This window comes from Argiope bruennichi, chromosome 3, assembly GCF_947563725.1.
Source record: "Argiope bruennichi chromosome 3, qqArgBrue1.1, whole genome shotgun sequence".
NCBI classification, from domain to species: domain Eukaryota; kingdom Metazoa; phylum Arthropoda; class Arachnida; order Araneae; family Araneidae; genus Argiope; species Argiope bruennichi.
In genome coordinates, this window is record NC_079153.1 from 367,415 (window position 1) to 382,161 (window position 14,747).

General features: G+C 33.0%; 1 protein-coding gene across 6 annotated transcripts in view; it reads right to left on the bottom strand.

Annotated features, from left to right (window-relative positions):
- Positions 1-2,053: 2,053 nt before the first annotated feature.
- The window catches only part of LOC129963496 (protein spitz-like), a 145,780-nt gene continuing 133,086 nt past the window's right edge, over positions 2,054-14,747 (bottom strand). For 4 of the 6 annotated variants that reach the window (XM_056077917.1, XM_056077918.1, XM_056077914.1 and 1 more), the window contains 5 exons: positions 7,112-7,286; positions 6,630-6,691; positions 6,333-6,438; positions 6,081-6,195; positions 2,055-5,029 (listed from right to left, as the gene is read on the bottom strand). In XM_056077917.1, coding sequence (XP_055933892.1) covers positions 4,943-5,029; positions 6,081-6,195; positions 6,333-6,438; positions 6,630-6,691; positions 7,112-7,286 — 545 coding nt within the window. In that variant the 3' untranslated portion in view covers positions 2,055-4,942. Of the gene's footprint in view, positions 5,030-6,080; positions 6,196-6,332; positions 6,439-6,629; positions 6,692-7,111; positions 7,287-14,747 lie in introns of all 6 variants that reach the window. The other 2 variants (XM_056077915.1, XM_056077919.1) reach the window with 1 other exon arrangement.

Consider the following 14,747-nt stretch of genomic DNA (forward strand, 5'->3'; position numbering starts at 1 on the left):
TTTTGATAAATGAAACCACATACTTTAATGAGTATGAGGCTAAATTGTGTTATATTTCGTCCAGTACATAACACGCTACAGGCCTCTGAACGCCTCCTGTTATTTCTTGATCACGCTGTATAAAAGTATAAATTTCAACACGTGTTTGTATGAAGTGAACAAAATTTGAAATATGATATTTTCTAAAAAATAAATGGAGGAAAAGTTTTCTCTAACCTTTTACAATATCTATATTATTAATTCAATAAAACAGTTTAATTTATAGCAAACATGGTATATATATATATATATATAATCAGCTAATTTGGGACATACATCTGCTAGCAAAATGGTCTGAATGAATTTTATCTAATTTGAGTCAATAACTGCTCTGATGAATTACGAATTTTACATAGGTCATCTGCTCTTTGAATCATATTTAACAAATATTCTTGAGACACCAATATTTTAAATGAAAAATGTTGAACTCTAACCAACAGAATCAATCATTAAAATTGACTGATTTATGAAAATTTGAATATCATTCTTCTATAAAAATTAGACCACTACATCGACTGTCTCAAAGAAGATACGCCAATTTTCTGTCAAGAGTTTCTCGACAGTGATTGGGCCTACGATTCTGAAAATGTTGATTGTTCTAAAATTGATACGTAAAAACTTCATAAATCGGTCAGATTTGATCGCAGAAAATAGAAACGTTTATTTATTTAAAAGTTGGAAGTGTCAAGAGTATTTCGCAGAATATGATTCCTCGGGATAAAAGTTTAAACTTTCATACGTGCATTTATTGACTGAAATAAAATAGAAGTATTTTTATTTATATCATTTAAATATTTTGAAAGTAAAACTAAAAATTGAATTTTACGATGAATCAGAGAAATTTTTTTAATAATTATTTAAGATAATGCATAAATTACGAAAATTATTCTGCAGTACACAAACAACCTCAATGCCGAACGACTCTGCTTTCAATTTTCATATTTAAAAGAAAATGGGTGCCGATAGAAAATTAAAGAGAGACACAAGTAGTACAATGAACAGAAGATCTACATAACAGTATGACTGAATTATATAACTATCAAAATTTGAAGCTTAAAAATATTTTGCAGAAAAAGCTATTAAGAAGTCAAGTCACATAAAATATTTAAAATTTTAACAATCATTAATACTGGCGGACCGGTTGGTGGCCAAAGGCGGCTAATACTCAATAAAATGCTTTACTTCAACTATTATATTCTTTCTTCATGTTCGCACTCATATTTATTTTCACGGAAGTGTAAATATTAGCTATTTTGTATTACAATGAACTAAGTAAAAATAAGAAGTGAGAAACAAGCTTCAGTTAAAACAATGTTTCCAATCATTAGCCTATGATCCCAAGTTCGTAATTTGTTTGGTGATTTACAATAAAAACTGCTCAAGGTGATAAATTGGAAATTTTAAAATATTAACATTTTGAAAAAAAAATGATTTTTTAAATTTAGATTTTGACAATGTTTTGCATTGTACACAAGAAAAAGCATGAAAACATAAAAGCGTGACATCTTTCTCACTTCTACCAAAATTAAGGAGAACTCCTATAGTAATAAAACAAATTCTGTTCATGGTTTTTTGGTCCCCTTTCGAAATTTTTTCATAGTTGAAATTCAAAGCCGAGTTAACATATCTTGATGGAATTTGATATTTTTTGATATCTACATAAATAATATATTTATGTCAAATTTTATAAAAATCTAAATTGGCGAGATCTGTAGAATTTGTTGATTTACACTGGAATGGCCCTCCAGGGCAAAATATTACTTTTGGAACCATTCAATTTATTCAGAAACGAAAGTATATCAGTAATAGATACATAAAGAACAAATAATGGTTTGTTTGTATGTTTTTTAATACAAAAAGAGTCAGATTTGATTATGCTCTGTTAGTTGTATATTATGAATATTTTCATAATCTTTTGCTGTAACTATGTAATATTCGCTAATACTTTATTCATAATAATTCAATGAATTCAAAAAGTAAATATTTTCACAAACTGTTTATTGTCACACAGCTCAGATTTTTTTCAAAAAAAAAAAAAAAAATCACACAACAAGTGTCCAAAGAAAATAATCTTATAACTTAAGCATTAAATTAAAGGATACACAATTACACTTTGGTCTTTTCATAAGAGGTATTTCAAGTTTATATTACACAAGAAAAAAAAAAAAAAGATCCACCCTTAAAATTACTATATACAAAACTGAGTTTTGCACATATACTCAGTGTATATTTTCACAGAGGAAGACGTACTTCGAAAGAAGGCACTGTAGAGGATATTTAAATAAATTTATCGACATATTGGAAAAAAAAAAAAAAAAAAAAAATCAAGTAACACCAAAATATAAGAGACAAGGTTTAGACATATGAATCAGTGGTATCGATAGAAAATAAAACAAAGCATCAGTAGAATCCATAAACCACTGCAAAACGACTAGATTAACTTTTCATAGTACATCATTATAGAAAAGCATGCAGCTTTATTGGAGATGCCAAGTGCAAGACGAAAAAAGCTCATGTAGAGACTTATTTTAAAGGAAGATGTAAAAAAATATTCTTTTGCACACCTTTTCATTGGATTTTATGCAGTTTCACAATATTTCATTAACACTGTCTTGGTAGAAAACATTAAAACTGAAATAGGAACTAGGACAATATGTTGAAATGATGGCACAGCCTTTCACAAAACTGCACCATGTATCATAAATTATAATAAATTATGTACAAAATTTAAAACATTATCGAGCTTTAAGGCATCCATGATACACAAGAAGACTATGGGAACAAAACTAAATTTTAAATGGATGATCTTTTCTCTCTCTCGTTATTAAAGTAATTTTTGATACAATATAGGACAAAAACAATTTTCAAAGAAAAAATTTTATTGAAGATATAATCTTCACATATTTCATGGATGCACTTAGAAGCTCATATCAGAAACCAGCTATGCTGGTTTCGGAATCTACATTGCTTATTTCTTTTATTTACATATCTACACATAAAATGCAATTTGATATTTGCAAAAACCTTACATACATAGAAAGGAATATCATTGCAACAACTTCTTATAAAATCTCCACCTGGGAAAGAAAATACAACAGGAAGAAAAAAAAAAAAAAAAAATGACTGAAAAAATATTTCTTGAGAAAACATTTAAGTAACTAAAACTTTTAAAATTTCAAAGTCAAACAATTTTCTTAAAAGATTGATTATGATATATTTATGCAACTAAATATAAAGTTTTTTGAGAAAATACAATACATTAATATCTTATATCATAAATTCATAATTTTTAATTAGAGGCAAGTCATTTATTTTAAACAAAATTAATAGATATAATAAATGCATTTATTTATCTCGTTTTTTTAAAAATAATAATACATGTAGGTAAATTTTTTTAGCTGCCAAAGAAAGTGTGGGTATGTTTGTATAAACATTTAAAAATTTCCTTTGTCATATCATCAAGGTAATATATATATATACAGTAGCTGCTTCAACATGAACCATTTCAGAACTTCCTTCTCCATCCAATTAGTAAACTTTATAAATAAAATATATGAATTTCCTTTCAATAAACAGTGATAAATGCATTTATTTTTGAAAATATTAACTGCTTTCAAAAGAATCACTAGCTACTGAGGTAAGATGGTTGCCCATAAAAGAAAGGGCAAAAAATGTCAATTTCCATAAAAGTCCGAAGTGTCCACTGCAGAACTAATTAAGAACAGTTTCTATACCTGAGAAGCGCGAGGAAAGAAAGAATTGAAATATATCAAGGAATTTCAGCACTCGCAACACACCGGAATGTTTCCCACTACAGCAAAACTTTATTACACATTGCGGAATACTGAATGTTGAAACGAGTGCTTGCGGCCTTTAAAAAAACTCACTTTCATAGCTGCACTTTAATATATATATATATATATTATATATATATATATAGGGTTCTTTATAAAGGAAAAAAAATCAAGATTTACCTACAAGGTAAAGGTATTTTCTTAATCACATCTCTTCCCACTTATAAAAAATATTTCCATCAAATCAACATTAAAAATATTTAGTTCAGTAAAATACATTAGGGTAACTGCATAAAAATGATATATTGCTACTATTCACAAGGGTTATTTTTCAATAAAATCAGTCCCCTAGGCTTTAAAAAATCTTGATCATAAAAAGAAAAAAAGCTGCCACACAGCAATGATACAGAGAGAAAAATAACTTTTTCTGTCATGTCTTAAAAAAAGACATTCAGATAGAGATGCATTTTAGGATAAAATTATTATTAAATGAACATAAACGTAGGCCTATGAAAGGAACCGGCACAAATGTTGATGCGGAGAGCGCACGCAAGAACAAATTACCACAAAACATTAAGGCACATAAATCGTATACATAAAATATCCACGAGTGCTCCAAAGAATCATTAGTAGTTTTGGCAAGTCGATGCTGCAAGGTCTGGGGGGGGGGAAGCATTATTGAACCTGCGAAAACAAAAATCGGCTGAAGATGAAGCACGAATGGAATTATTGTTCAAAGGATGCACTGTTCATGTAGGCTTTATTGTTAAGTTTGAGCTGCAAGGAGTATTCACAGTACAGTCTATGACAGTTTCGAAAGCTCATAAGCAATGATATAAATTCAAGCAGTATTTCTTGAAGCTGATTCGTTATAAGAAATAAAAGAAAAAGTACTGCTGGTTGAATATCTCTTTCTCTGCCAACGTGTGTTCAGACTAGGTATTCTCCACTCCAATGATACTCAAATCCCAGTACGCCAACCACTCGGCCAAGCTTCATTCATTTCTGTACAAACCACTTGGCTCAACGAGAAGCGGCTTTTCCGGGAATTCCACTTGTTTTCCTAACAAATAGATGTCTTTGCTTTTTTCACATTTGAAAAAGTTCTGTTACAGAGAAGTCCTCGCTCTGCTTGATGCAGAGTGCACTGCGGCGTCCACGACCCTGTGGTGCTCCCTGTGACCCGATTCTGGATCCTGCGAAAAATAAAATGTGTCGATGAAAACTGAAGTACTTTTGGGGTAGAGTTATCAATTAATTCTGTTCAGAACAGCACATTTTAATTCTTTAACACACAAAACTTAGCCAATGAAGTTCTAAAAATCATTGTAAAATCACGAATTAATTGACTTAAAGAAATTTTTTTTTTCGTATATATTCGCCATCATTTAATTTCAGATCAAAAACCTAGTCACACACTGTTATTTGCCTCTGTGTGTGAAGAACACACACATCAGTTTCAATTCTTGCAATCTGAGAATTTATTCATATATTTCAAGTATTTTAAATGGAGGTAGTGAAACTCTAGATTAATAATAAATTTTATTTTTTTTATAGAGATGGTTAATTTTTACCTAAACATTATAATGTTTTGCTAAAAATAATTGCAATCATGATTAAAAGGAAAAGAATATTTTAGAAAAGTTGCATAATAACTTTTCCTGTCAGCGCACTTGTAAAAAAGAAAAAGCCAGAATTAAGTAGCACTGGAGATCAAATTCAGAAGCTACCAACATTGCATGATCAGATATTATTGAAAATACTATCTGATCATACAATGTTTGTACATTATTACATTATTAATAAGTAAATTCGTTTTTAATACATAAAATATTAAATTTTGTTAATATAAAAGGCAGATTTTCATAAAATCAATCAATTCAGTAAATGGTAAACGAATTCACAATGCGATAATTAATAGATATCGGAAAAAATGATAAAATGGTCATTATTACAAAATAAGTTGATAAGATTTATAACATATCAAAAAGCCCTGCGAGAAATCCATAAATGGAATCTTTTTTTTTTTTTTTTTTTTGTTAAGAACCGAATCGGAGTAATTTCGTTAAAAATGTTCGAGATATTAAAGCACCGTATTACACAAAGATCAAAACTAAACTGCAATTTCCAACAGAAAAATCGAACTGCAATTCGGCAGTTCTATCTGAAAGAATTTTTGGAAGAGAGTTACATTTACATGCTGGTAATTTTCGACTGCTCAGATGGATTTGCAAAAATCCGGCTTACATTCATGTCTATTGTCCTGTCTTCAACAAAGCCATCAGACTCGCGGAAGGCACTGAAAGGCTTGTAAGACTGGGAAACAGGAGTGACAGGGTGCATCTGCTCTTTCCGTCGCTTCCTGGAAAAGAAACAATGCAATTAGTCGAAGTCGCTCCCGAATTGAAGGAGCTCAATCGGTTCTTACAGCAAGCCTGCCGAAAAGCTTATGCTTATCTGCAAAATTTTATTTCAGACTGATAAAACGGAAAAGCTTACTTGTAATGAACATATACGGCAACCGACACAACCACCAGTATGATGATGAGCAGCGTGACTCCTCCAGCGATGCTGGCAGTCTCTATCATCACTTGCTGTCGGGACGCTGAAATCAAATAAAGTTAAACGGAAATTAAACTAGAAATAATCGAAATATCAAAATGGATGTATAAATATCGGAAGAATTATACATAAGAAGGAAAGTTACAAATGACAGAAATTAAAAAAGCACGCTTCAATATAGAAATAAAAGCAATTTTATTGCCCAGAAATGTAAAATAAGCGCTTGTTACAAACCTAAGTAAGAACCTTCTAGATCTTTAAATTCGCATCTTTGTCCCACGAACCCATCTGCGCACCTGCAAAAGAAAAAGATAAAACTAAATTTTTTTGGAAAAAAAAAAAAGTACATTTTAAAGCAGAAACTAGTGCAATTAGAATATATAAACACACACACACACTTTTTGCTTTACAGAGGGAAAAAAACGTTTGTTTCCCCCTTTTTTTAATGATCAAAAACATTTTTCCCCTTCTGAAAAAACTGACGACGATTTCTGCAATATTATTTACGAAGAAAGCAAACTTTCATCCCTATTAGGATATTAATGCATTTTTTTGTTGTTTTTAATCAATAACAATTGTGTGACACGAAACAATATAAGCTTTTGATGAGCTCTCAAACCCCGCAGAACTAGTATTTCAATGGCATCTCTCAAACTATGCCATTCACCACTGCATACAGAATGCAGTGATGAATGGGAAATAAAATTTTTACTTACTCGCAGTTATAGAGAATGGATTCTCCAATTTTAACAGAAAAGCACGTCGCTCCATTGAGGCAGTACCACTTGGCATAGGCCTCTGGACATGCATAGGTCTGGAATGTGATATTTGGCCTCATCGTAGGTTGCGGGGGCGGTCTTGGTCGCGGCGTGGAACGCGACGAACATGCTCCTGGAAAAAAAAAAGTCATTTAGAAACAGGACGAAGAAAGTCGACAAAAAATTTCCTTGGTAACATGCAGTTATTAAAATCCTTTATAAATAAAAGACGAGGACATTTTCGTTCAATTTTAATTTCAAAAACTGCACGCTAACTTACGCCAACTGCATAACTTCATTCGCAACTCCATTAGCAAAACACACACGCCAGTTCTACAAAACCAATATTTCATCATATTTATCCAAAAAGATGAAAAGATAATTGACATCCCCAACACATCGGAATCCATTTTCATTAATGAGCCATCCTCTAAAAGGCCAGATCTTGCCAAAATAAACATCTGTCCATGAACTTGATTGGCGAATACAGCGATTATAAGTCCGCCGAGCACGAGTGAAAAGCAGGGAGGAAACATTATTAGGTTCAGCAGAATGGTGGAAAATCACGACCAGCTAGGTGGGTGGGAAGCAATAAAGAGGGATGATGTGTAAAATAACAGTCACTTCAAATAATCTATTGACCCTAATACCCTAGGTTCACGAATCCTGCAAAATCGAACGAAAATGTTTCACCGGAAAGCAGGTGATTTTTTTTTTCTCTATCCCATTAATGCGCTATAAATCGGCATTTTAAGTGCAGAGGAACGGCGGGATGATATATTACTAATGTATTGTGTACAGAAAAGATTCGAAATTTAACTGCAAGAAATGGGCAAAATTCGGCGCACAAAAAATTAACCTCCAGTGGGCTGGCTAACTTCTGTCAGCCCCACTCTTGGTCTCGTAAAAATTATACACAACCGAAAAATATACAGAAAAAAGTCCCCCCCCCCCTCGACTTAAAAAAAATAATTATGGAGTACTGACCTTCCGTCTGATAATATGAAATTTTGTTGTGTTCAATCTTTTTTAAATAAAAGTTTTTTGACATGTGCTTAAGATACTAATCTTGTATTCAAATAAAAAATAATACCACACACTTTTATCGTTTTTTTTTTTTTTTTTTTTTTTTTTTTTTTTACAATTTTGTGTTTTAAAATTTTAAGAATTTCATGCGAAGAAATTAAACTTTGATAATACGAGGAAGGGGGGGGGGAAGAACAGAATATTATGAAAATAAATATGAATAAAGAAAAGACTCAACTGTGGTAAAATTGAGACAATCGTGTCTCAAGTTTACCACCATTGCAAATGCACGAGAAACGGGATCGGAAAAAACATACCGAGATAAAACAGCGCCCTCAAATAGTACGCGATCGAAATAAATTCCAGTCTCCTCCAGATTCCTCCGCCCTTTCATTCCATTTTAAAAGAACGCAGTTTTTCCCAATTGATCCCAAAAACATACCGAAACGACTGCCCACGATGTCGACACAATGACAGATGGCGATCATTCTACAAACGTTGGCGGATTCCATAAACCTTTAAGTTCAGAGGAAGAAATACCTGTTTCTTGTCAAAGCTGAATTGTGCACCTCAGTCACCGGCAGTACTACAGTAAAGCACCTGTCCATGCTCTAGTGAGCGCAGGCTACTGACTGACTTACAGACTAACACTACACCTCACAACCTTCTGCGGCATATTAAGAGTTAACACGATAGTTTCCAGTAATCCAACTACAATTTATTAATGTTTCTATGGCCTGGGAGAGTGCTGAAACAGAGAGCAAGGAGGAACACCTGGTCAAGGTCAATTAAATAAAGCAGCATCTGTTCTAATTACGGAGGATTTCCAAGCGGGTGACCATCGATTCACTTAGTTAGGCATCGTTGCCAAAAGAGGTGCGTGTCTATATTCTTTTTTTAAAAAATCTAATTTTGAATCCCCCCCCCCTTTCTGCAATACCATCACTGACAATCACTCTTTGTGACTTCAGAGAAACAACGTTGGGCAAAATGGTTTGTTTGTGTGTTGACTTAATAAAAATCGCAGCTAATTCATTCGATAGATTTTGCCAATAAGATCACATGGAAGAACATTCAAGCAACAGCAATGCAGAAATTTAATTATAGAATTAGACGCGCATTTTCAGATTAAAATGCTTCATTTATTTTCTTCAATAGCATTAAAATACTGTATTCTGATTATAGCAATTAATTTATATATTCAGGTATAAATTAAAGAGAGATTCTGCAAATTCGATTATACATTATTCAACAGATATTATAGAAAATGATTTATGATGCAGCACTACTGTAAACCTGAAAAAATTGTCTTTCAAAGAAATTGTAGAATAATAACCGGTTTCAAAAATATTTCCTAAAACGACATTTTTTAAAAAACAATAAACTGGATAATGGCGAAAATACCGTTCATATGTCGTGGTAAGTGACAAGAACTATTACATAAAATTCTAAAATTCACTAGAAATTTTAACACAAAACCAAAATTTTATAAAACAGGCTACTTAAATTTTTAACAACTACTTGGAATCAACAGAATTCTAAATTAATAATTTTACAAAAAAAAAAAAAAAAAAAAAAAAAAAAAAAGGGAATGGAAAAATGGAAGTGGAATTTATAAAATATAAATAAAATGCAAAAAAACGTTTAGTGTCTTTCCTTCAATCTTCAAAACAGCAAAATATAAATTATACAGAATTCACTAAGCGTTGTGAGTTGAAACCACTCCACAAAAGGTGACGCAGTTTCCACTTTGATGACCGGCAGGTGTCTGTTGTGTCCAGTCGCATAGGTAGGTAGATAGCAAGAGAGGAAATAGGAAACGGCACGTTTCCTCCCCATTGAAGCCGAGACCGAGTCACTAACCTTTGGGCTATGAAAACCGCCCACGCTTCTCACGCAGCTACGCTGGAAAAGGAATTTCATCGACATACGGAATCCTGTTCCCAAATGAACGCAAGGGGAATCGAATCACTCGAAAACACCAAACCACAGAAGGCGCCTCAAACAAAGAAGCATGAAAATAGTTTCCATGTCCTTAAATCAATTTGGTACTCGTTAGAATGAGTGGGCAGCAGGTCTTCATGAAAGAACTGTTAGGTCCGAAGACAATGGTAAAAGTTTCCGCTTTCGTAATTACGGGAACAATTCGTTTAATTCCCAGTCACTATCAACACGACTCATTCATTAATTCTTAGCAGCTACTTTTCTGGTGTTTCACGAATATCAAGAAATTGTTCGTAGCCAATTTAATTTTTCAGATGTATGGATTTTCGGTGCACTTCTTTCAAATACGATTCAATGCTTTTTGGCGAAGTTGCTGCTAACTAGCAGTCGGAACAGAAAACAGCCCTCTCTTAGCTTAAATACTTATTCAACATAGGTTAAAGTAGGAGAATTTAAAACACCCAAACAATGTAAACCCCAAATTGATTAAAGCACATTCAAACAACTTTTATAAAGATTGAAGGACATATCGCTTAGCCAGATACTTTCATCTTAAAAAAAAAAAAAAAAAAAAAACCCTTTACATATTAAATTTTGGCAAAAAGTTTCGTTACAGAAAAGCAAGTTTTATTAAAAACACGTGATTTTATCTAGTTTGGTACTTCGCAATCTAGCAAGATATATTAAAAGAAAATGTAAATAATAATACAGAAAAAAAAAAAAAAAAGCAACAGTCAAACAATAGATATACAAAACTGAATTTTAAAACAACCTTAAAATCCAAGTGAATAAACACTACATTGCAATTATTGAATTGTTTTTATGATTATTACCTTGAACACTAAAACCACAAACTACAGAACTATCCCAGTTATTCTTCATTTGCCCATCAACAAGTCATGGATAGAGCAACTTTCCATCTAAAATAAGTCAGGGTGAAAAAACAATAAACTAGACGGGGGGGGGGGCTACTAACGGGTAAGCACGCGTGGAACATATAGGACGCGTGCCGTACTACTGCTACTACCACCTGGACACGTTCCCCACCTCACCTGGTGGTAAGGAGAGATAAGACGGCCAGTTGCAGCAAAGAGAGGGGAGATGAGGGGGGGGGGAACAACAGCTGCCCAGAGTAGGCACAAGAAAAGGTTCCCCCCTCCCTTTGCATCGGCGTATCTTTTGCTACTTAGGAAGGGGAAGACAATGCATAATGGCGAGCACGAGCATGGTTGGACTTCTTAGCTTTATTTTGGTAGCGTGCATGACCCTACGAATTGGATCTGCTTTCTATACTCATAAGATGATCTCGGTGGTCAAGGAACGGGTTATCATGGATGACTAGGTACCGGATAAAAGTCAAAAACCTAAAAAAGGAGAACAATTAGAAGGGATTTTCCACACGAAATCAATATTAAGAGTAACGGAAAAAAAAAAAAAAAAAAAGAGGATTTCGAAAGGAGGAGATGCTCAAGAGTTTATTTCCTGCGTAAAGTGATAGTGGAAAGTACATTAAAGGCGGAGAAATTCTTCTAAATGTAAAATGACATTCTCAAGGATACAAAAAGTCAACAAAGAAATTCACTTATAATTTAATCAAGTGTTGATATGAAAAATTAGACACAAGAATAAATCAACAGCTAATCATTTTAGCTTTCTCTGGCACCGCTCGATACCGTTTGCCTAATAAGGAAAAAAAAAAAAAAAAAGGACAAAGAGGGAAAACATTCTAATGAATAAAACAGTCAATTAAACCACCGTTGAAAATTTTTGATGTTTGAAAATTATGATTTGAATCGTTTTATGAAGAAAAGTAATATATTACATTACACGGTATAAATAAAGAAAATATTTCATCATCGAAATCAAGAAAACAATGATTGAACAAAACGGTATTAAAGGAAAGTACCTGCTAATTGTACAATGAATCGTGGATACGATATCATGAAATAAGATTCATAGAAATCATACTGACGTAAAATGTTAAAATACTTTGCTGTTTTAACGAACCAAATTTCATTTATAATTATTATGATCTGTTCTTAAATTACGACTCAAAAATTCATTTTTATTCGCAAAAATTAAAAAAAAAATTATAATTCATTTTTAAAAATGTATGTAATAATATTCATTCACGAAAATTCATAGCAGTGAAATGCATGGTATTTGATTCAATAATGACAGCTTTCAAATCCAACGTTAAATTTATAAATGTAATGTTTGAATAAAAAACAGTTCGGGTAACAATTTAGACCAGGAAGATTTATTTCGAAAAATAGTGCCATTCTGAACAGTGAAATTACCTTTAGAGGTTTTAATAAAAGTTCACCAGAAAGTGTTTTCATCTCTTGTTCAGCATTTTCAAGCAAAATCGAACGATCTATTTTTCCAACACCTTGTCAGCCAAATAAGAAAAACAATGGGAAAATAACATACCGATCAAAAGACACGATAAGCACGATGGGAAATCATTCCTCTGTGTGGTATTCAGGACTTATACCAACAAAGTCGGTTGCTATGGCAACCGGCACGAGCAATGTAATCCGAAAATACAATAGCCCTCCTCTTCCACCTACACTGCAGAGTCCCTTCTCCCCTCTGTGCTTTTATTATGCTTTTACAACCTGTTTGAATCGCATTGTCAGGATACACAAATAAAAAAAGGGAACGGAAGGACAAGAAGCAGGTTGGTCCATCCAGATGATTTGTCCTTGTCATTGTCCGCACTACAGAAACGGCAGATCAAACGAAGCTCCTGAAATCTGTCATCTTTATTTTATGAGTTTGTTTCAGGAAAACGGTTCTAGTTTTATTATATACCGCTTCCGTTCGTGTTCAAGAACTCAAAACTGAATTAACCTTTCAAAGAATGGTGGCAAATGATATTTAAATCAAACATTCAGCCTCGCAAAATGGAAGCACCTGTTTCATATTTATACAGGAAGGATACAGCGTTATTATAATCCTCAAATGAAATTTGGAAGTGCATTTAAAAATTAATAACTTTCTTAATTAATAATTAATAATTCTAACTTCTAATAACGGACAAAAGTAAATATCTTATGGATTATTTAATGGTGAAATTTCGGCTGCAATAATAATAGGTGTTCAAGTAAAAAAAGTTTTGTTAACTTAGAATAATTAAATAACTTATACAGAGAAAATATTTTCCCTTAAAAATTCCCTCTTAATATTTGATGAAGATATATATTCCCACATCTAAACTGGTGGGAAAAAAAAAATAATAAAGCTCTCTACTTCTGCAGGTTACATCTCTTCAGCAATGCCAAGAGCTGAATTCTTTACAAATTTATTCTTAGGTCAAGAGCCACCTCATCGAGATCATCAGCAGAATGGAATGATGAAAGAAAAATTAAAACTAATTCTGTATTCAAAAGATTCAATATATTGCAAAGTTGTTTTTGCTAATAATCCTAATATAGCTACTTGCATGGAAACATGACGATTCGTTCTTAACAACTATGCCAGTTTGCAGCTAAGTGTGATTCAAAATTTAAAAATATTATGCAGATCATCAACAGATGTTCTAACTGTAATGTGCAATAAAACAATCTTGTGTATAATCTTACCGATTCAGCAGAATGTCAATATTAAAATGACCTTCGTTAGAAAGAGTTAGTTGTCAAGCATTAGTGTTAATCATTACGGTCAGCTAGTTGGTCATTCCTCATTAATATGATATGAATCATTAGACAACTATAACGGTATAGCTTCTTGATTGAGATTACAGATGACACCAACAGCAAAATCGCATGGGTACACGAACTAAGCAACATTGGAAATATACATTTTTTTTTTTTTTGAATACTTCATGCAACATACTATAAAATCCCATTTCAAACAGGGCTATATATTAAACAGAAATTATAATTAAGGACTTCTTGATTCAGTATTACCATTCGACATTTCGATGTGCTTACAATCTTTGCTTCTATATTACTAAGTGAATATGTCCGTTCTACAGTGTACAGTTATTATATATAATCCCAATTGAATGTCTTGTTTCCACAATGTGCAAATTTGTAGGGAACAGGTTGAAATAATCGAGTGAGCATCACGCTTCATCCTCTTGGCCAAAAATCTGACAAGCTACTCCAGCATTTCAGGCCTTTTGGTGCAGGCACGCGGCGCCACTGGGGAACGGATGAGGGCAGCGGATCCCCATCTTCCATCATCGAGAGGATGCGGAGGAGGCCGCTGACTTCCGACTCACCGCCCCAGCTGGAGATCAGCTGTTGGAAGAGTCTCCGGCCGCCCTCTCTCTCCATCTAGGGGCAACTGTGATTTCCGTCGTCTCCTCCTCTAATTTGGAATCCATTCCTCGTTATTTACAGATGAGCAACGTCGCGTCCCTCCCACTGAAACACCTCTACGGGTTACATGAGCAAGACGAACAGAATCGCCTGCTGTAAGAGAGATGCAACCCTTATCACGTTTAGATTTCAAATTTCGAGTGTGATGCACCGATTAGAATGCATTTTTTTTTTTTTTTTTTTTTTTTTTTTTACTTTCAAACAGTCAGTTTGTTTCCATGAAGAGATATCACAATAAATGACGAGAGAAAAATTAGATAAATTTTTCCGTTTCAGAACATATTTTATAGAAT